An 18,313-nucleotide genomic window follows, 5' to 3' on the forward strand; every position below is an offset into this window, starting at 1 on the left:
CGGATACAAATGATTGCTATACTTCACCCGTGTAGTTATATATATTCCGTTCAGGGCTAATGGTTAATAGCATTTGCAATATCTATCCCTATCGAGGCTAGTAAAAAGAGTGTAATGCCATCATGCTGTTACTAATAATAGTTTTCAACCACTCTGTCTTCAAAATCTATGGATCCAATGCCAGTATCACTGGGTTTCAGTTCAATGGTGGTGCTGACGGGTCTTCCATGCACTGGTCAACTCGCATAATGCGCTTTCCAGACTTCTTGACTAGCTGGAATACATCTCTGAAGTAAGAGATGGTTGTGGGGTTGAGGTAGTGCATGACAGCAATATCACCACCCTTCTCGAAGTCTCGCTTGAAGGCCTCAAGTTGCTTCTCAGGAGTTGGAGAGCCAGCCCACAGCCAATCCTCAATATCCACACTCCAGTTGATGATGTATGGGTCAGGAACCAAGGCTGCAAGTCTTTGTCGAGTTCGAGCGCCCACATTACCGAAGGGCGGACGGAAATAGCGACCTATTAACTCCTATTAGTAATGAAATACAGAGTAGGTAACTTGATATTGACAACCTACTCTCAATTCCCAGTTTTTCCTTAAAGACGTTAATGTTCTTTGTAAATTCTTCGTCAATACGCTCAGTGGTTGGTAACCCTTCCATCCTATATGACGTTAGACTCGAACTTCATAAAAATTTATCCCTAGGGACCAACATACATGGGATGGGAGAATGTATGAAGAGCAACCTGGTGCCCACGGCCCAGCATCTCCTTGTATACGTTTGTAAAGTTGGCAGTTTCGTCCAATAGGCCGTTACCAACAGTGAAGAACGTGACTAGAATATCCTCTTCCGCCAGCATCTTCATAACCTCCTGAGCGTATTGCGGCTGTCCATCATCGATTCCAAAGGCAAACGAGTTAGGTCTCTTGCATCTCAATGCTAGAGTGCCAGTTGGAAGCTTCTCGGGCATCTTGACACCTCCGGAAGGGAAGAAACGATCTCAATTTTGAACAAGGTCACATCTCCTCCGGCATAGAAGCCGTGGAAACCAATCGAGTTGGTCCTTGTAAAGTCGATATGGAAATGAGATAGGGGAATGTAAATATCCTCTCCACTAGAATATCGCGAAGCCTCGACCGAGTCCCACGTTTCAGGGTACGGGGCTCTCTTCTGATCACATTCTGCATTATGCTGGGTGAAGCTAATGCTAAACTTATCCGACCCCTTGAAGACGACATGGAGATATGAATCTTTATACGCAGTCATGTCCTTGCAGCCGATAGAAACCTGGGTATAGAAGTTCATATCGGCATTTGTCGGGGAAAGGCGTAGAAAATCTCCGCCATATTCAGCGGGCATCCCTTCGTCAACGCCATGCCAGATTCCGAGATCGTTAGTTGCAGGATTACGAAATGTATCAATTACCAAGGGGTCGTATTTTGCGACTGGAGCGGCGAGAGACGAGTTGGTGTGTAGCAGGAGGACGCTGCCGATTGCTATCGACGCCAGGTTCTGGAACCAGGACGAGAACCCCATGGTGGGTGCTTTGGATTCAATATCTGATGGATATACGGAGTAACTTGAATATACCGAATGCTAAAGGTATTCAATAGTTGATGATACTTCGTAAATGCTTTGAGCGATGGGTATCGAGTCATGACATGGAGCAATTGTCGATAAACCATGGGACAGTTTTATATCGCGACTGAATTTCAGCAAGAAGACTCCTTGTAGTGGAAAGAGCTGACGAGACGTCAACCCTAGTAGAAAGCATGATGAAGAGAGATGACATGACCGTAGTCAACAGCACGTTGGTAGCTCTGGTAGGAAATTGATGGCTGTGTTTACATTAGAAGGCGTTTGAAGATGTTGACGCTTGAGATGTTGTGGGTTTCTTGGCTGGTTGCCATCCGCACCGTAGCCCCCTATTTGTTTAAGTACGCCATCCTATAGTTACACTTCGTCCAACAAAACACTGTTACGTTTACTCTATAATATTTGCTGAGAGGATCGTATGATAGAGAAAGAGTCTGGATTTGCATCCTAAACTAACTACCTAACTAGCAACCTAGACTAAGCAGTTGGTCCCTATCGTTTTGTTTAAAATGAAATGACAAATTTTTTTGGTAATTTGAATTGACACCATGGATACCGCCCCGCCAGCAACTTGATTTTGTTGCTCCCTACATAGACTGAGGTTAGATAAGGGAGCAACAGGCATAGCAGCAAGAGAGACGATCTTGTGCCGGCAGAGCGGTATCCATGGTGTAAGGCTGAAGAGCTAGGAAATATGACCAAATCTGGCCGATTTTTTTTTTCTTTTTCTTTTCTTTTTTTTTTCGTTGTTTTGTTGATGTATGCAGATTTTGGAGACTTGTTCTGGAGATTTGTTTTATGTCGGGTGATGGTTAACGGTTAGGCAAGATCTGAGCTTGAGGCGACGATGCAAATGGGATAGCACTGGTAATGGAAGTATCGGCATCATGAACCATTATTTACCAGTCAGCAGCGGAAGCATCACCACCCCAACCACCTTGAGACTCAGGCTCAGGGTTGGCGTTAGCAGCCGCAGCGAAGCCGGGGGCAAGTGGCGGAAGAGCAGCCGCGCCCCAGCCATCGTCACCACCAGCATTGTCATCATTATCAGCTTCCTCATCGGTGTCATCGTTGAAGTCGAGTACACCATCAGGTGGAGATTCGCTCTGCAAAAAGTCGGGAACGACTTGCTTGGATTCAATGAGGATCTTGACTAGATCGCTGGCAATGTCGGAGTTCTTGTCGTTGTAGAACGAGGTAGCTAAACCGGGGTTGCCGATACGTGCAGTACGACCTGTAAAATTTGTCTTAGCGGTGGAAAACCTTGTGTTTGAATTAGAGTAGCGTACCAATGCGATGGATGTATTCGTCGATGCCACCGTGCTGGACAGAAGGCAAATCGTAGTTGACGACGTGCATGACATTCTTGATGTCAAGGCCGCGAGCAGAGATTGCAGTGGCAATCAAAATAGGAGACTTTGCAGTCTTGAAGGCACGACTAGAGAGTATATCAGTATAACTGTATAGAATAAGGAACAGCAAATACTAACATGGCATCTTCACGTTCACGCTGGGTACGGTCCGAATGGATGGAGGTACTAGGCAGCCCCATGTTGAATAAGAAATCGTCGATGAGATCCGCCTGGGTCTTGTTGTTGACAAACACGATGGTACGGGATGGGGGCATGGCCATCAACAGATCATACAGACATTTCTTCTTCATGTTTTCCTCGGCCCAGACAAGCTAGACTTTATTTAGCAGTGATATTTAATGAAGGATAGGGAGTATATTGTACCTGCTGGGTAACGTTCAAATGGGTGCTTCCAACACGGCCGATGCGGATTCGAACATAGTCGCTGGCCAGGAACTTGCGAGCAACCTGACGACAACCCTTGTTGAAGGTGGCAGAAAACATCATATAACGATGGTCAGCATCTTCGTTGATATCTATACAAGGGGTTAGTATCTAATATGCATAGTTAGAAAGACTGTGTACATACCTCCGCCGGCAAGGATCTTGGTAAACTCGGTCTCCCAGTCGGACTTGAGGAGCTCATCAGCCTCATCAATGATGGTGTAACGAACACGGCAGAGAGAAAGGATATGAGGCTTATCCATGAAGTCGATAAGACGGCCGGGGGTGGCAATCAGGATGTCACAACCCTTCTGGAGCTCAATGCGCTGGTCACGGCTGGGCCCACCTCCGTAGATAACGCATGGACGCAACATGGAGCGGTAGCAGAGACGGCGTGCCTCGTCAAAGATCTGGGTGGCCAACTCACGGGTTGGAACGACAATAAGAACAAGAGGCTCAGCACGAACGGCATCCAAGCTCTCGTTGAAACCGTTGCCCAAGTCAGGGCGAGGGGCGGCGAGTTTCTTTGCCTTGCCCATCAATCTAGACAAAACGGGGATCAAAAAGGCAGCGGTTTTTCCAGAACCTAAAATTGTCAGTGCGATAACTCAACCACAAATATGATGTCTATCATACCAGTTTGAGCGACTGCAATCAAGTCATGGCCGGTCAGGACAGCGGGAATACAGTAAGCTTGAACAGGAGTTGGGACAACATATCCGCAAAGCTTGATGTTGTTCAACATGATAGGATGCAAGCCAGCCTCATCGAACTATATACCTGGTTAGCAACTATCCACATGCATTTGGATATTGGTACTTACACTCTTGATGGGATCGGGACGCTCAGTTGTCTCTGCGGTAACTTGAATTGAACGAATGCTATAATAGCATCGAAGGTCAGCAAGCAAAACGCGTAGAAGCCCCAAGTTGGACACGGGTAGGCATACTTCTCAAGCAACTTCCCAACGCGAGGAATATACTCGTCCTTGAAGAGCATCTGCTCCAGCTCTTCGTTTGGAGGACCAATATCACCATACTCTTCCTTCCACTCGTACTTGGCGGAGTTAGACGCCCACGGCAAGGCATCGGCATAGTCGTCACGGTTGAGGGCGTTGTAGGCGTCGTAGTTGTAGCGCTGAGGCTCGACCCAGCCCTTCTCGCGAGCCATGGCAGCTGCCTCTTCGCCCTCAGGCAGAGCGGCGGCCAGAGCAGCCATCTCGTCGAGAGGCTCTGGAGGCATGGTGAGCACCTCTGTAGCGCTGGCAACAGACATCGTGACGGCTGGCTGTTACGGGTGACGGTACTTGATATCAAGCGCGACGTCAGCCTTCGAAAACGCGTCAAAGCAGGCAGCTTGAAGAAAGGGTGCGAGGGGCATACCGAAGAAAAGGAAATACGACAGATACCTCGAGAGTTGTACCTCGTTCAGTGTCTGATGCTGAAGCAGTTGATGTTCTAGTGCAGGACAGAAGTCAGGTTGGTAAAAGATGAGGTTGAGTAGCACAAAAGTCAACAATATGAGGAGGACAGTTACGGAAGAGAAGAAAAGAAGAAGAAGGAAAACAGATGTTTCTTCCTTTTTTATATCCCATCCAGCGCCGAGAAACAGTGAAATCTCTTCACTTACAAAGCACAATTTCTGGCCTAGAGAGCAGAAGAAGACGCAATGCGGGCGTTAAGAAGTAAGTAAGGAGGAGAAAGGCATAGCAGAAGAGAGGGCAGAGGCAAGTTGTGATAGCATTGAATTGTGGTATCGCTAGGCTATCATGCAGCAAAAGGACAGGGCTAGTTTTTGTTTATTATAAACCTGGTATCTCTTCTACTTTTCCTTCTCTGGCTCCATGGATAACTGCATCTGCTTCTGCCTGTTGGTATAAAGAGAGGCAGAGAGATCACTAAGAAAGACATACAGACGGGATCCTGCAGGCTCCTTTAATAAATATTACTAGTGCTGGGTATAAATATTATCTCGGATCCCTGGCCTGCTTATGGAGGCTTTAATTGATATATTCATTCTTATAGGGAGGTATTGATATTTAATATCCATATTTAATAGAGCAGTTGACGGCTCGAAGTGGCAGTTAGGTATCAGATCAGCCTGGTTGGCAGCGATGGCAGCATCCCACATCATCTATATGTGTCCCCTTATCTTTGGTATCTCCAAATATTGATATCAATTATTGATTTAATTGCCTGTTCAAATAGCAAAGTTCGACTTTGAAAAGATGAAGGAGGAAAAGTTGATGATTTTATGGATTTATATTGGATTTTATGTATTGAGAAGAGAATAGAATATTTTCTCATTGGCTCGAAAATGTAACTTTGATTATAATACGTAATATAATATGTATTGTATTAATAAGCATGAAATTTCCTATCATGGTAGTGTTTTGCTTAGTCACTTGATGATTAGCCACGTGATATAGTTAAAATGTGGAAGTGATCACTTGCGAATCTTAGTCATCCACCCCTTTTTGGCCCAGAGCAAAAGCTTCTCTGACATGCTAGATCTATCGATGGTATGGCAGATGAAAATGATACTCCTACTATCATGAGCTACAGGGTCAAGTAGTTGATTAATGAGGTAACATATTCAACTTTCGAGGGGCCTGTCAACTATAAAAGATATACACATAATCCATACGGATCAGGAGACTTCGTCTAGTCTTCTTCCTCCACTTCATCCTCTTCTTCCTCGTCCTTTTCTTCACCATTCTCTTTCTCTTTGCCCTTCTTACCATCATCGGTGCCCTGTTTGTCTTTGTCTTTGCCCTTTTTGTCATCTTTTTCTGTCCCATTCTTAGGCATGCCATTGCCCTCTTCAACTGTCTTGTTGGCCTTTGCCTCGTCGAGCTGCTGATCCTGCTTCTCCTGGACCTCTGTGTCCTTGCCGTTAAGCTTGTCTCCCTCTTTGGGTTTATCACCAGCCGGTGCAGGATTATCGACCATGACAAACTGTCCCATGCTAGGCACTCCATCCACAACAATATAGATGACGTAGGCACCGGGAGGTGCGATGTTCGAGTCTGGAGGCATAGCAACTTCAACTGTCTGCTCGGCTTCACCGGCTTTCCAGCCCGTGTAGTCGAGGTAGAGCATTCGGTGGCCCATGTGAAGTGAGTGGGTGACAAATCCGCCTTGGTAAAGAACAACATGGAGGTCAATAGCGTCTTTGTGGATGTTGAATTTAACTGTAAAGGCCCCACCGTTGGCAACTAGATGTCTGTTTGACAAGACAACATCAAATGGTCGCTGAGTCGCTTTCTTGCCACTGAGGTAGTGAGGAGTGTATATTTCAACTCGGAATTCGGTCACGTATGCAGTCTTGGGGTCCTTGGGGTTGGGGACGAGCACAGGCTGCTCAACGGGGTTTGATCCTGCAACCATCACTGTTCCGTCGAGCAACAGCAGAGCAACGGAGTGATACATGCGGGCAATTGTGCTTGATCCACCAACAGCCCAGCGTTCAAGGTTGGAAGCGTGGGGGTTGTATATCCAGGGATCGTATACTGGGTCCTTTGCGATTCCAAACCCTTGTGCACCACGGCTGCAACCGTTCAGCCAGATGATGGTGCCGTCTGGTAGCAAGGTACCCTCTACCATGACCCTTTCACTCGGCATTGACTCAACCTCCCACGTTGGATTCTCAGACAGAGGTTTTATGCGCCCACAACTAGCGTCGGTTGGGCTGTTGATGTCAGGGTAAGCACCACCTCCACAGATCATGATCTCAGGCTCCCATCCATTGGCAGAACTCAGAGGGAACATAACACTTCCTCCTGTGTTTGGATAAGTTCTGAAGTCACCACGGAGGTCTGGGAGGGTCTTGACAATGGTATCCGTCTCAACATTGAAGATCTGTGAAGATTTCGACACGAAGACAAAGAGATTTCCATCCTTGAGAAGGTGAAGAAAGGGGTACATATAGTAAGGCTGGTTCTTCTCTAGTATGGACATGACCACGCTATTGCCATGGGGAAAACCGTCACGGTCCAGGAGCTCGTATGTGGGATTGTTATTATCCGAGTTGGTCGGGTTCAAGCCATTCAAGCTACCTGACGCGACGAATATTCTCCCATCAGGCATAGTCTGCACAGAGGGATACCAGCGAGCAGAGGACAGAGAGTGACCAGGCTCAATCCACCCTTCTTCTGCCTTTGGATCATCGAACTTGCGTTCGAGATATCTGATCCCCTTAAACCCGTCTTTTACCGTTGGATCTATGAAGTTCAACGGGCCATTCCCACCAACAGACAGAGCACGACCGTCGGCCAGAACGGTTCCACCAGCACAAAATGCATTGGTCTGTAAGTTTATTAGCATAGAACAGCAGGATACATAAAGAAATACGCACTTTGTATTCTAAGGCTACAACGTCATTGGTAACCGGGTCATACTCTGAGGAGTAAGCAAATTGTCCATTTGGTAGAATCAGTTCAGTATAGTTTTCGATCTTGTCCGCGAATGCAACTTTCCCGTTAGGCATGAGGATGGCCATCATGGCTGGAACCCCAGACCTGCCAACAGTTGTGAACGTCCCAGGAATCTTGAATGGATGATAGCTTAGAGGAGCAATGGGTATCAATGCAGGCCCGTTTATACATGGGCCAGACTGGCATCCCAATCCGCAGTGGGCGGTGCTATTTCCACAGAACTGGAACCAGTTGGTTAACGAACACGTAGAGGGAAGATGAAGCACGTACACCATAAGCAGAGCAGCAAGAGCCGTAGAACCAGTTTCCACAGACAGTATCTCCATGCGTCGAACCACATGTCCCATCGGTGGTGACATTTCCAAGAGGGCCAGATGGCATAGACGGCTTAGGAAGCTGGGGCTGGGGCTGGCCAGTGCTAGTACTAGTGCTAGTAGGAGTGGCAGAGGCAGTTGGAGTAGGCAGCTTAATTCTGTTAGTACCAGTAATGGACACCTTTGGCTTTGGGCGGAAAGGAGGACGCCAGAACGGTCGTCGTAGATGCGGACGAGCAGCCTTTTGGGTCACATCATCTTCGTCAATGAGGTGTGAGGGATGCTTCATGAAGCAGTCTGCTGCTATCCCTGCCTCTCCCTCACCGGCGTCTCCACGGCATTTGCCAGGCGCATACTCAACCTCCGAGTCTCTCTGGGTGATCTCAGCCGTGGAATCAGACTGGGGAGGCTGGATCTCATCCTCTGGACGATGGCTGCTCTCACACTTCCCGTGTCGAGAGCACCGCTGGCCTCGTAGACAGCCCTGGAATGCCGGCAAGATAGGATCACAGGAGAGCGGCGCATGCTCGAAGATGATATGCGCCTCTGCCGCGCAGACAAGCAGAGCCAGCAGGATTCCCTTCATCGTAAGAGCTTGGTATCAGTCCAGTAACGGGATCTTGAAGCTGTTGTCTCTTCAAGCCTGGCATTGCCGCCATCCGCGATGTTGATATTGACTGTCAGCTGTCAGTCAAACCTGTCAACACCAGCGCTGCGGCAGGCACTTTCGACCGCCGCAGAAAGCGAGTCTTTGTCCAGGGCAGTCCCGCCCAGCAGCCATCGTCGCCATCTTCACAGCAGTCACAGCATTGTTTCGCAGCCGTAAGCTGTAGTGGTCGTGGAAGTGGCCGTCTTGTAGCGCCGGAGCTGGCGGTTGGAGGTTGAGCTGATCCTCGGCGAAAAAAGGAGCAGAAGGAGAATTACGGCGTAAGCGTGGGCACGACAGCCTCGGATCCTCTTCCAAGGTGCAACAAAGACACAGACGAAGCCGAGAAGCCTGAAGCGCAGAGATAAAAGGAACCTAGGACGGAGCACAGAGCCAGGACGTCTCGATGCCCATGCGACCGCACCACCGTCTGCCCCCGAAACATCATGTCTGCCGCGCCAGGATCCTGTGCGGGTGTGGAGTCCGCTGCCTCGCGGCGCCGGCGAGCGCAGACGGAGAACGACATCTCTGTTGAGCGCCTGCGCGAGACCATCTCGAACCCGGGCTCGGTCAAGATCAATGTTAAGGGCGCCTTTATCCTGGACGAGGACGAGCGGGCTGCGGCCCATGGGCGAGACGATGCCGACGGCGTTCACTACGAGCACAAGGATATTCGCCTCCCTCACCATACAGACGTGGTCAGCCATGTCGCCGTCGATGTGAGTCTACTCTGCGCCTTGTATATATGTATATGATTACGGATATGATGCTGATTTTTGATTTTGTTAGATTGGCGGGACGCTGGCGAAGCTCGTCTACTTTTCTCCTGAGATAAGCCAGTCTGGTAGTGGTGGTCGACTCAACTTTATAAATTTCGAGACAAGCCGGATAGACCTGTGTATCGACTTCCTGAAGGAGTTGAAGGAGAACCACAAGAAGAGGAATGGCTCGGCTCCGTACGAGCTCTGTGTCATGGCTACCGGTGGAGGCGCATACAAGTTCTACGACATGCTCAAGGAGGCTCTGGGGGTTAACGTACTCAGGGAGGATGAGATGGAGTGCCTGATCATAGGTGTGTAACGTTTTCCTTCTAACGGTGGAGAGTAAGATAAGCTAACGAGTTGTAGGACTCGACTTCTTCATAACGGAGATCCCGAACGAGGTGTTTACCTACAGCGAGACGACGCCGATGCAGTTTGCAGAGGCCAGGGCGGACGTATACCCGTATCTGCTGGTGAACATAGGCTCCGGTGTCTCGATGGTCAAGGTCTCGGGCCCTCGACGGTTCGAGCGAGTAGGCGGAACTTCACTTGGTGGAGGGACGTTCTGGGGCCTCATGGCCCTCCTGACCGGTGCTCGCACGTTTGACGAGATGCTGGCCATGGCAGAGCGAGGGGACAACAGCGGAGTCGACATGCTCGTGGGCGACATCTACGGCACAGACTACGGCAAGATCGGGTTGAAGAGTACAGCCATCGCTAGTACCTTTGGCAAAGTCCTCAAGCTGAAGCGGCTCGAGGAGAGGAATGCTGAGAATAGCGGCAGCGAGTCGCCGACTTCAGAGCAGGACATCTCTCATTTCTCCCACGAAGACATGAGCCAGAGTCTCTTATTCGCCATAAGGTATGTACTTCAGTCTCCTCAGCCGTCGTCGTATTCAACGGGTCAGCTAACAGCCGCAGTAATAATATCGGCCAAATTGCATATCTACAATCTGAAAAACACCAGATCAAACACATATACTTTGGAGGCTCGTTTATCCGAGGCCACCGCCAGACCATGAACACTCTTTCCTATGCTATTAGATTTTGGTCCAAGGGAGAGAAGCAGGCCTACTTCCTGCGCCATGAAGGCTACCTGGGAGCCGTCGGAGCATTCCTCAAGCGCCAGCCACAGCACTGGGGCCGCAGGAACAGCATCGAGAATGCCACGGCCGCCCGCTTCAACCAGAGATAAGGATTATCAGGCTAGATGGGGCTCGTCATTTGTATACTCTTGCCAACCCCTATTATCTATACCCAGTTTTCTACGTAGACATAGGTTAGCCCAGTTAGGCTCTATAGATATACGTCTCATGTACAAATACATCATATATCTCTTTCAAGCCGCCGCCATCCTCACCTTTTCGCCTTCATCTCCATCTCATCTCGATCGTCAGTCAATATTGACATTTGATCGACAGGGAAAAAAAAGGAGATTTAATTTGATAGCCTCACGTGACTATGACGTTTGCCCCAATCAGGAAACATCAAGAACTTCATCTCGAGGCGAAAAATCGCGGCAAGGAGAGAAATCAAACAAGACAGAAAACAACAGACAGACAGACAGACAGGCTGTTGAAGGACTTCTTCTTCTTCTTCTGCTTCTTCTTCTCGGCCGCCATGCCATGAGTAGACGGTGACGAAGTGCATTCTCTGCTCTCCCCCCAGAGCCTGTCATGGCTAGCAGCCGCTCGTCTCGCCAGTCCACTCCGTCGCTCAAGTCGCAGCAGCCGCCGGCCTCACCACCTACACCCGCTACCCCCATCCCACCCCCAGTCCCCGTCGAGACCCATCCCAACCGCGCTGGCCTCAAGGCTCGGCCTGTACGACACCTCTCGCCGGATCCAAGCAGGCTTGCGCCGGAAGACGCTTACTTTACTTCGCCTCCAAGGCTACGTCCGGGGAACGTAGCGGCAGGCGCCAGTAGAGATGGCGGAAGTACCACGAACGAGACAGCGAGACTACTCAACAGGAGCGTTGCGACTCCAGCAGCGGTAGCGGCACTGCGGATTCCGCCTGCGGTGCCTGGATTGGACTCGAAGCCCGTCAAGGATCGTCGGAGGGATCGAGGTCGTCGCAAGAGAAAGGGACAATGGAAGAAGCTTCTATGGGTCAAGCAGTCTTGTATGACGCTGGCATATCTTTAGTCAATGGCTATGGGAAACAAGTATGCTAACGGAGAGTCTGGTATAGATCCTGATAACTACACGGACACTGAGACTTTTCTCGACCATTTACAGCGAAACCCTCGGCTTCAACCGTACGATTTCTGGCCGCTGGTGGCTGATTTCACCGTCATCGTACAGCATGTCTGCTCCGTCATCATATTCGTCTGCTGCTTTACTGTCATTTTCCAGGAGCGTGTCAACCCGATAACCGTTGTCAGCTGCGGAAGTATCTGCACCATCCTTGGCTGGGTAGTCTGGGACTACTGGGTCGCAAAGGATGGCATGGAAGCCGCAGAAGCCATGGAAGCAATCAAGCTACTGAAGGAGTCTAGCGCAACTACTCGTAACCACTCTACTTCCAGCTGCAGTAACCCAGAGAGCCTTGATGGAAAGGAGAACGATGTGAACGGCGGCCTTGGGTTGTCTCTGGATACGTCGAGTGTTGGAAGCGTGCCGAGTAGAGAAGGCTCAGACTCTGGCTCAGGAACTCGCTCACACTCTATCAGCACCTCGGCAACATCCTTGCATTCAGAGCAGTCTGCTCATCTCTCACTGTCTCCCGTTTCGATGAACGCTTCGGACTGCGTACTTGGATCCAAGGCAAACACTTCTTGCGGCAAGTCGTCCGGCGTCGCCACCCCACAATCACCGCTTCAAATACCCTCGCCAACAGCAGCTTTCATAGCATCGCGGCACCGACAGATGTTCACTACCGTCAAATCTGCGTTGTTAATATTCTGCACCTTGCGTGGTCTCAGTCCCATTCTTAAATCGCTCACCAAATCAACAACCAGCGACTCAATATGGGCCATGAGCTGCTGGCTAATGGCCATCAACATCTTTTTCTTTGATTACGGATCTGGAGAGAAAAATACCCCTGTTGGTGGCGCTGCTACAGCCAACTTTCCTGCCTCTCTTTCAACTAACGCAGCCCTCATGGCATCCACCGTGCTTGCATCTCGCCTAAAATCTACTTCTCATGTCTTCAGCCTTACCCTCTTTTCGATTGAGGTTTTTGGACTCTTTCCCGTCTTTCGTCGCCATTTGCGCTCTTACTCATGGCGCGGGCATGTGGCTCTCACCATGGCTTTGGTTGTGTTTGCCAGTGCATCGGTCGGCATCACACTTAGAGGTGGTCTCTCGGGTGCCATCATTGGTATTCTCATAGGCAGCCCGTCGACTGCATTGATAATGGGATGCTGTAGCTGGTGGCTCATAAGCCTGCAGCGGTATAAGAATGTTGTCATTGGACCCTGGGATCCAGCAAAGCCCATCATACGACGGCACTGGGACTGAAAAGTCGATTTTCTTTTCTTTTCTTTCTTGGCCTCTTTTCCTTGAATGCGCAGGGATAAAAGGGCCGCTTACATAGATCTCTTGCTTTCTCATTTGATGTCTTAATGACGTGGTTTTGAGCGTTTGTCAAGTCGAGGCGTTTATTTGGACGAAGGGGAGGAGATCGTGGTGCATTTCCTACTGATGTCTTCTGCACATAGCCCTTTAGTAATACGTATATAGAGTAATGAACCCAGAGTATCAGCTCACCTTTCCCATCTCTTCACCAGCTCGAGCCCGCTCTAATAAAACAAAACAGTAGGTTAATATGAAGAAAAACGTACCAAAAAAGGGGCAAAGGGGGCAGTGATGTCATTATTTGGGGAAACGCGCTTGTTCCATGTGACATCGCGTCTAGATGCGCGCGCTTCAAAGACATCTCTTCGACTCGAACATCTCAAGCGTGGAGACAAACTCACTTCACCACAGCCACTCAATTCTTTTCTGTATCCTTTTCTTGTTGCAGCGTTCACTCGTTTTACGGTTTTAATGCGATGCTGCAGTTTATCCGTGGCACAGCAGTTTACCCCTCAATATCGAAACTCCGCCAATACTGATATGATAGCAAGCCTGAATTTTCTTGTCATTCGGCTTCCTCAATGATCTTCGCAGGGCCACTGCAATCCCACAATTCTTTTATCCGTTATCCGTTACCCGGTATCTCCCTTGGTACGGAAATAGAGTGACCATGGAGAAAATGCCAGCTGTACGACGTTATCTGACTGCGGAAAAGACAGCGCTCATCATGCAGTGGGTTGATAAAGTCAACTCCCAGCCATGCATCGGAATGAAACCCCGTGAGCCTAATAAAATCGCTGAACCGAAGGATATCACATTACCTGCAGCAGCCCCCGCAAAAACTGCAGCAGAGAAAGGACAACCTCCGAAATACAAGCAACTTACCCTCAAGAGCACGAGGCTAAGGCGGGTCCGCGTCATATCTCGGGGATCCCGACAAGACGACGGGCAAACAAATGAAAAAGTGGAAGCTGTAGCAAAGGAAGAGGAGAGAAAGGAAGAACATGTGAAGGAGACGAAAAGAGTTGCTCAAACAGAGAAGGGGTATGGGGAAGAGAAGAGAGATAAGGAGGTGAAAAAGGAAATCCGCAAGCAAGCATTGCCCAGCAATCCAATGATGTCCAGCGTTATCGCCTCCAATTTGCGCATGTTCTGCGTGGAGATTGTGGTTCCATCAAGTGAAAAGAAGCAGCAAGCCTCTCAAGAAAAACAAGCTTGTGGAGACTCCAATCGAGCAGACAGTGAGAAACGAAAGCGAAGAGGGGGTACAAGGGCAAGAGGCGGACGGGCAAAGTGTCCTAAACTGGCAATAGAGAAGGGTTGATAGGCAGGCAGGTATTATTGATGATTACTGAAAGCTACAAAGAAGCTTTCGTGCAGGGATTCTCATGAGGAATCTTATACAGCATATGCTTCCGTACACGCCGGCCGAACGGACAACAGAGATCTTATCTGCGTATTCTTACTATATCTTCCTCTTACTTTTACTTGACTTCCCGGAAGCCAACCCTAGCTGTGATCGGCGGAACATCTGTTGATTCCAACAACCCCTCGCAAATCGGACGAATAACCACCCACTTGCTATCCTCCGCGGACCGCATGAGCCGTAGGTAGCCTCGAGATATACGAACGGGGACCATATGAGCAAAGGCACCTATCCTCTTGATCATTACTAGCCATTGACCTATCTCAATTGCACCACCTCGCACAATTCGTTCATGCGCAAGGCATGCCGCTCGTACCTGATTCTAATATTAGGACCTCACTCCGTATCCAACAGGTAAAGCGATGGAGCCTCTTAACACGTCATTCATCCGGTATGGCCCAGATGTCTAAAATCTGAGTGGAAACTCCGAATCAGTTTTTCTCAAGGACAGAGGAGACTAAATGGTCTTCAGGTCATCTCCGGCGTTCTAATGAAGAGGCGCATGTGGATGTGCAGGGGTGGCCATGTACTCATATAGACGTCACCACCTTGTATTATAAAGAGCAATATTAGAATACACTTCAATTGTGGGCTCCGGGTATAAGAAAGAAATGCACTGCTGCCCTTCCAGTAACTCAATGCTGCAGTATTCGACAACATAGTTGCCGTTTAATACCAATCCTTATCTGGCACTGCCGTCGAATGTCCAGCGAATCTTCGCAAGTGTGGAGATAAAACGGGGAGAAACAATCTTCTAAAACTCTGCCCGGACCGCTGATGCAACCATATTTCTACCCTAAAAAACTAATTATGCCGCTCTCCGCATAAGTTTGCCGGTTGTTTCTCTGGCCTGTTGTTTCTGCAAGTCCCAATGTAAGAAGAAAAGGAAACCTAACCCCCACCGGCATCACGTCAAAATGCCTTATCTTGAAGGAAAAGGAGCAAGGTTAATTAAACCTCGGTGCGCGCGACTAAAGTGGCTGTTTCATGGCCGAATACACGCGCGCAAGGCGCAAGCCTTGAGGAACCACTTGAAACGGTTGCGAGGCCATGATATAAAAAGAAATCTCAGCCTCTCGGGCTTATGTATATCATGTAGGACAGAAGCCTCGACATCTTGGGTTTTTGCTTTTCTTATCTGCTTCTTGAGTCCTTCAAGTGTTTTTTGTCTCCTCTGTTCTATTCCAGGCGGTCGTATCCAGAATAGTGACAAGGAATGTTAACAGAAAGATCATCAGGATGTTTGCCGATCTGCTGCGGAGACCCCTTGGGCTTGACGAGTCAGAGAAAGTGGTCTGTCCCGTTCCTGGACGAGACGTGAGTTAATGACGGGATCTGCTGTTCGCCGGGAGGTTTTCGGCGGCCATCATCAAGTCATCCATCTTGTCATCCTGCGCTGAAATTATGCTCCGAAGCCTACCGCGGGTTTGGGGTCCAGTTTGCCTTGCCATGGCGTGCATTGTGAAGTATCACTCCAGAGACGATCCCCAAGACACCTCCATCCGGCTGAAGACTCCACACATCCGTCTTGTCCATCGCAACGGGCAAACATTGGCTGAGTATCCATCCTCGTATGTAGGCGCCCGATGCTGTCGATACTTGGATGTTTGTTCTGATGTCGTTGAAGTTGAAGTTGACGAAGTCGCGAAGTCGTTGGTTATTCTGCCAAGCGCGGCTGCTCCACCACCTTTGGCCTCCTTGTTTCATCGTCAACGTCAAAAATCAAAAAATGTCAACTTTATGCAAATTCGACGCCGTGAAGAACGCAAATGATACTAGCGAATAGTGGACATAAACTGCACCAAGAGAGCAGCGATCTTCTGGCGCACAGCAAGGATCGCCTTTTCTTTCGCCTTCCCAAAGCTTGCTCTGTCCAATCTCCCCGTGTCTTCCAGAACAAAGACGGGCTGATCGACCGGCGAATCCCCTAAGAACCAGGAACCAGGACCAATCCTGCCGGCCTTTCTGTTTAGACACGGACACGCTGCAGGCCTAATGGATGGCTAACTGTTGGTTCGATGAATAACTCTGCAGTATGCAGCGGCCCTGGATGGCTCTTGATCTGAATATTCACACCAGGGATGGGACCGTAGTGGTGCGGAGTAGGCTGCGTCACCGCGTATTTACACTCATCTGCTGACGGATGACCTTGCATTGCTGTGTCAGGACTTCATACCTCTTTGTGATTGCTTGCCAGAAGCCGCCTTTGATGACGGAATATTGCACTATTCTAGACACATTATTTCTCCATCAAAGGGTGGTTTTCCATCTCTGATTGCTCCAGTGGGTCTCCCAGGCACGACCAGCAGAACAGGCAATTCCTGGCCTCCTCTTCCTTACGAATCCCCCAGCCGCCTGTGATAAGAAGATCTTCACAATCTTCTTGCTTTTGAATGGAGCTACCATGGCCTTCGACTCGAGGCTGCGCGTTTTGGTCAAAAGTTCCGTACCCCCACCCAACTTTAAGTCTAACCACGGCTACGCCAGTTGGTGATGGCAATGGCCGCGCAGGGCTTGCCATGACGAGTCAGCCTCCGCGGTGCTCCCATACCCAGATACCTGGTCCTATCAGAGGAGTTTGCACTGGGCTTATATCAGGTACCTTGTACGGTTCACGGACTATTATACCCACTCCCCCTGGCCCCTCGGGAGCTCTATAGTATAGTCTTCCTGTCTATATAATAATCTCCCCATCCTCCCTTGACTGTCCTTTTCTTTCTTCCCTTTCGTTCCTTATGATATAGTTGAACAGGTTTCACTTCCATCAAAAGATCCAGTCATTCTTTTCTTCCTTCTATTCCAGGACAAAATAATCCAGAAACAGCCAAAAAAAAAAAAAGAGAAAAATAAAAAATCCATACCATCACTCTTCAAGATGCAGTTCTCCGCCGTCATTCTCCTTGGCCTCGCCAGCGCCGTCTCTGCCAGACCTTTCAACTGGCTCGACTTGTTCAATTTCCCGACCAGCGATGATCTGCCACTACCAAGTGCTCCCACTAACATTCCAACCGGAACTGGCACCACCTTCACCGTCACTCCTACCGGAACCGGCACCGCCCCTATGCCCACCGGCACTGGCACTGGAATCCCAGTCCCAACTGGAACTGGCACTCTGCCTTACCCAACAGGCACAGTCACGGACACCGCCGTTCCATCCGGCACCTACCACTTCCCAACCAGCATCCCAACCCCATATGTTTAAACATCTCGGCGACAGCTATTTTCTATCATACGATATACCGCCCAAAAACATCGCTCGTCCTTGTTTCCCACGTTGCACGCCACTATGCCACACCTGTCAAAATTGACTACGAATGGGGAAATGCGAGTCGAACTCGGAGCTGGGAGTGAGAAAGAAATTGTACATCTGATTTTTTAAAATGTCGAGCGGGCCTCCACCTTCCCCCACTCTCTTTAATTTACATCCTCCAGTGATTTTTTGGAAGGCGGTCATTTTTCGTTGTTTCTGGATAGATTGTACATACTTTTTTACCTCTTGATTCTTTCACTTACCAATCTTGATACCTACGCTTTTTCGTCTCATTTTGGATTGTACCCCTGAAAATAGACTTGTACCTATTATTTGGATTAGAAAAATCAGGAGAACTCCGCTGCATATGAAGTACCATCCCCTTTAGTTCTGATGAGACATTTCATATAAAAGTTGACCCTCCGCTGACCCACAGGGCTTCATGCGCGAGCCAAAGTCTAGACACCAGCGGAATCCACCGACTCACCAACGGCTTCAATTCGTCTAGACCAATAATGACGCATCGCCACACTCGCCCTGTCACCGTCCGTTCACCTGTGCGGCGA

The 18,313-nt window shown here is 49.2% G+C and overlaps 9 protein-coding genes across 9 annotated transcripts; 5 read left to right on the forward strand and 4 right to left on the reverse strand.

Annotated features, from left to right (window-relative positions):
* Window positions 1-196: 196 nt before the first annotated feature.
* On the reverse strand, window positions 197-1,538 carry MGYG_05449 (hypothetical protein; the record flags this gene model as incomplete). Its single annotated transcript, XM_003172819.1, has 4 exons — window positions 197-519; window positions 578-663; window positions 719-1,001; window positions 1,052-1,538. 4 exons carry the CDS (start codon window positions 1,536-1,538, stop codon window positions 197-199), a joined length of 1,179 nt encoding a protein of 392 aa, XP_003172867.1.
* Window positions 1,539-2,497: 959 nt separating this feature from the next.
* On the reverse strand, window positions 2,498-4,669 carry MGYG_05450 (ATP-dependent RNA helicase DED1; the record flags this gene model as incomplete). Its single annotated transcript, XM_003172820.1, has 8 exons — window positions 2,498-2,832; window positions 2,888-3,036; window positions 3,089-3,282; window positions 3,335-3,486; window positions 3,540-3,980; window positions 4,031-4,166; window positions 4,218-4,275; window positions 4,344-4,669. 8 exons carry the CDS (start codon window positions 4,667-4,669, stop codon window positions 2,498-2,500), a joined length of 1,791 nt encoding a protein of 596 aa, XP_003172868.1.
* Window positions 4,670-6,057: 1,388 nt separating this feature from the next.
* On the reverse strand, window positions 6,058-8,729 carry MGYG_05451 (glyoxal oxidase; the record flags this gene model as incomplete). Its single annotated transcript, XM_003172821.1, has 3 exons — window positions 6,058-7,701; window positions 7,751-8,050; window positions 8,100-8,729. The coding sequence occupies 3 exons, from the start codon at window positions 8,727-8,729 to the stop codon at window positions 6,058-6,060; spliced, it is 2,574 nt and encodes an 857-aa protein (XP_003172869.1).
* Window positions 8,730-9,235: 506 nt separating this feature from the next.
* MGYG_05452 (pantothenate kinase) lies at window positions 9,236-10,745 on the forward strand (the record flags this gene model as incomplete). Its single annotated transcript, XM_003172822.1, has 4 exons — window positions 9,236-9,508; window positions 9,579-9,861; window positions 9,917-10,412; window positions 10,472-10,745. 4 exons carry the CDS (start codon window positions 9,236-9,238, stop codon window positions 10,743-10,745), a joined length of 1,326 nt encoding a protein of 441 aa, XP_003172870.1.
* A 481-nt stretch (window positions 10,746-11,226) lies between these two features.
* MGYG_05453 (phosphatidylinositol N-acetylglucosaminyltransferase subunit C) lies at window positions 11,227-13,014 on the forward strand (the record flags this gene model as incomplete). Its single annotated transcript, XM_003172823.1, has 2 exons — window positions 11,227-11,674; window positions 11,744-13,014. 2 exons carry the CDS (start codon window positions 11,227-11,229, stop codon window positions 13,012-13,014), a joined length of 1,719 nt encoding a protein of 572 aa, XP_003172871.1.
* Window positions 13,015-13,741: 727 nt separating this feature from the next.
* Window positions 13,742-14,395, forward strand: MGYG_05454 (hypothetical protein; the record flags this gene model as incomplete). The annotated part of the gene is made up of 1 exon (XM_003172824.1): window positions 13,742-14,395. One exon carries the CDS (start codon window positions 13,742-13,744, stop codon window positions 14,393-14,395), a length of 654 nt encoding a protein of 217 aa, XP_003172872.1.
* A 1,551-nt stretch (window positions 14,396-15,946) lies between these two features.
* Window positions 15,947-16,270, forward strand: MGYG_05455 (hypothetical protein; the record flags this gene model as incomplete). The annotated part of the gene is made up of 1 exon (XM_003172825.1): window positions 15,947-16,270. The coding sequence occupies one exon, from the start codon at window positions 15,947-15,949 to the stop codon at window positions 16,268-16,270; it is 324 nt and encodes a 107-aa protein (XP_003172873.1).
* A 2-nt stretch (window positions 16,271-16,272) lies between these two features.
* Window positions 16,273-17,018, reverse strand: MGYG_05456 (hypothetical protein; the record flags this gene model as incomplete). The annotated part of the gene is made up of 3 exons (XM_003172826.1): window positions 16,273-16,462; window positions 16,674-16,722; window positions 16,838-17,018. The coding sequence occupies 3 exons, from the start codon at window positions 17,016-17,018 to the stop codon at window positions 16,273-16,275; spliced, it is 420 nt and encodes a 139-aa protein (XP_003172874.1).
* Window positions 17,019-17,372: 354 nt separating this feature from the next.
* On the forward strand, window positions 17,373-17,699 carry MGYG_05457 (hypothetical protein; the record flags this gene model as incomplete). The annotated part of the gene is made up of 1 exon (XM_003172827.1): window positions 17,373-17,699. The coding sequence occupies one exon, from the start codon at window positions 17,373-17,375 to the stop codon at window positions 17,697-17,699; it is 327 nt and encodes a 108-aa protein (XP_003172875.1).
* Window positions 17,700-18,313: the final 614 nt, after the last annotated feature.

This window comes from Nannizzia gypsea, genomic scaffold, assembly GCF_000150975.2.
Source record: "Nannizzia gypsea CBS 118893 supercont1.4 genomic scaffold, whole genome shotgun sequence".
In the NCBI taxonomy this organism is placed as follows: domain Eukaryota; kingdom Fungi; phylum Ascomycota; class Eurotiomycetes; order Onygenales; family Arthrodermataceae; genus Nannizzia; species Nannizzia gypsea.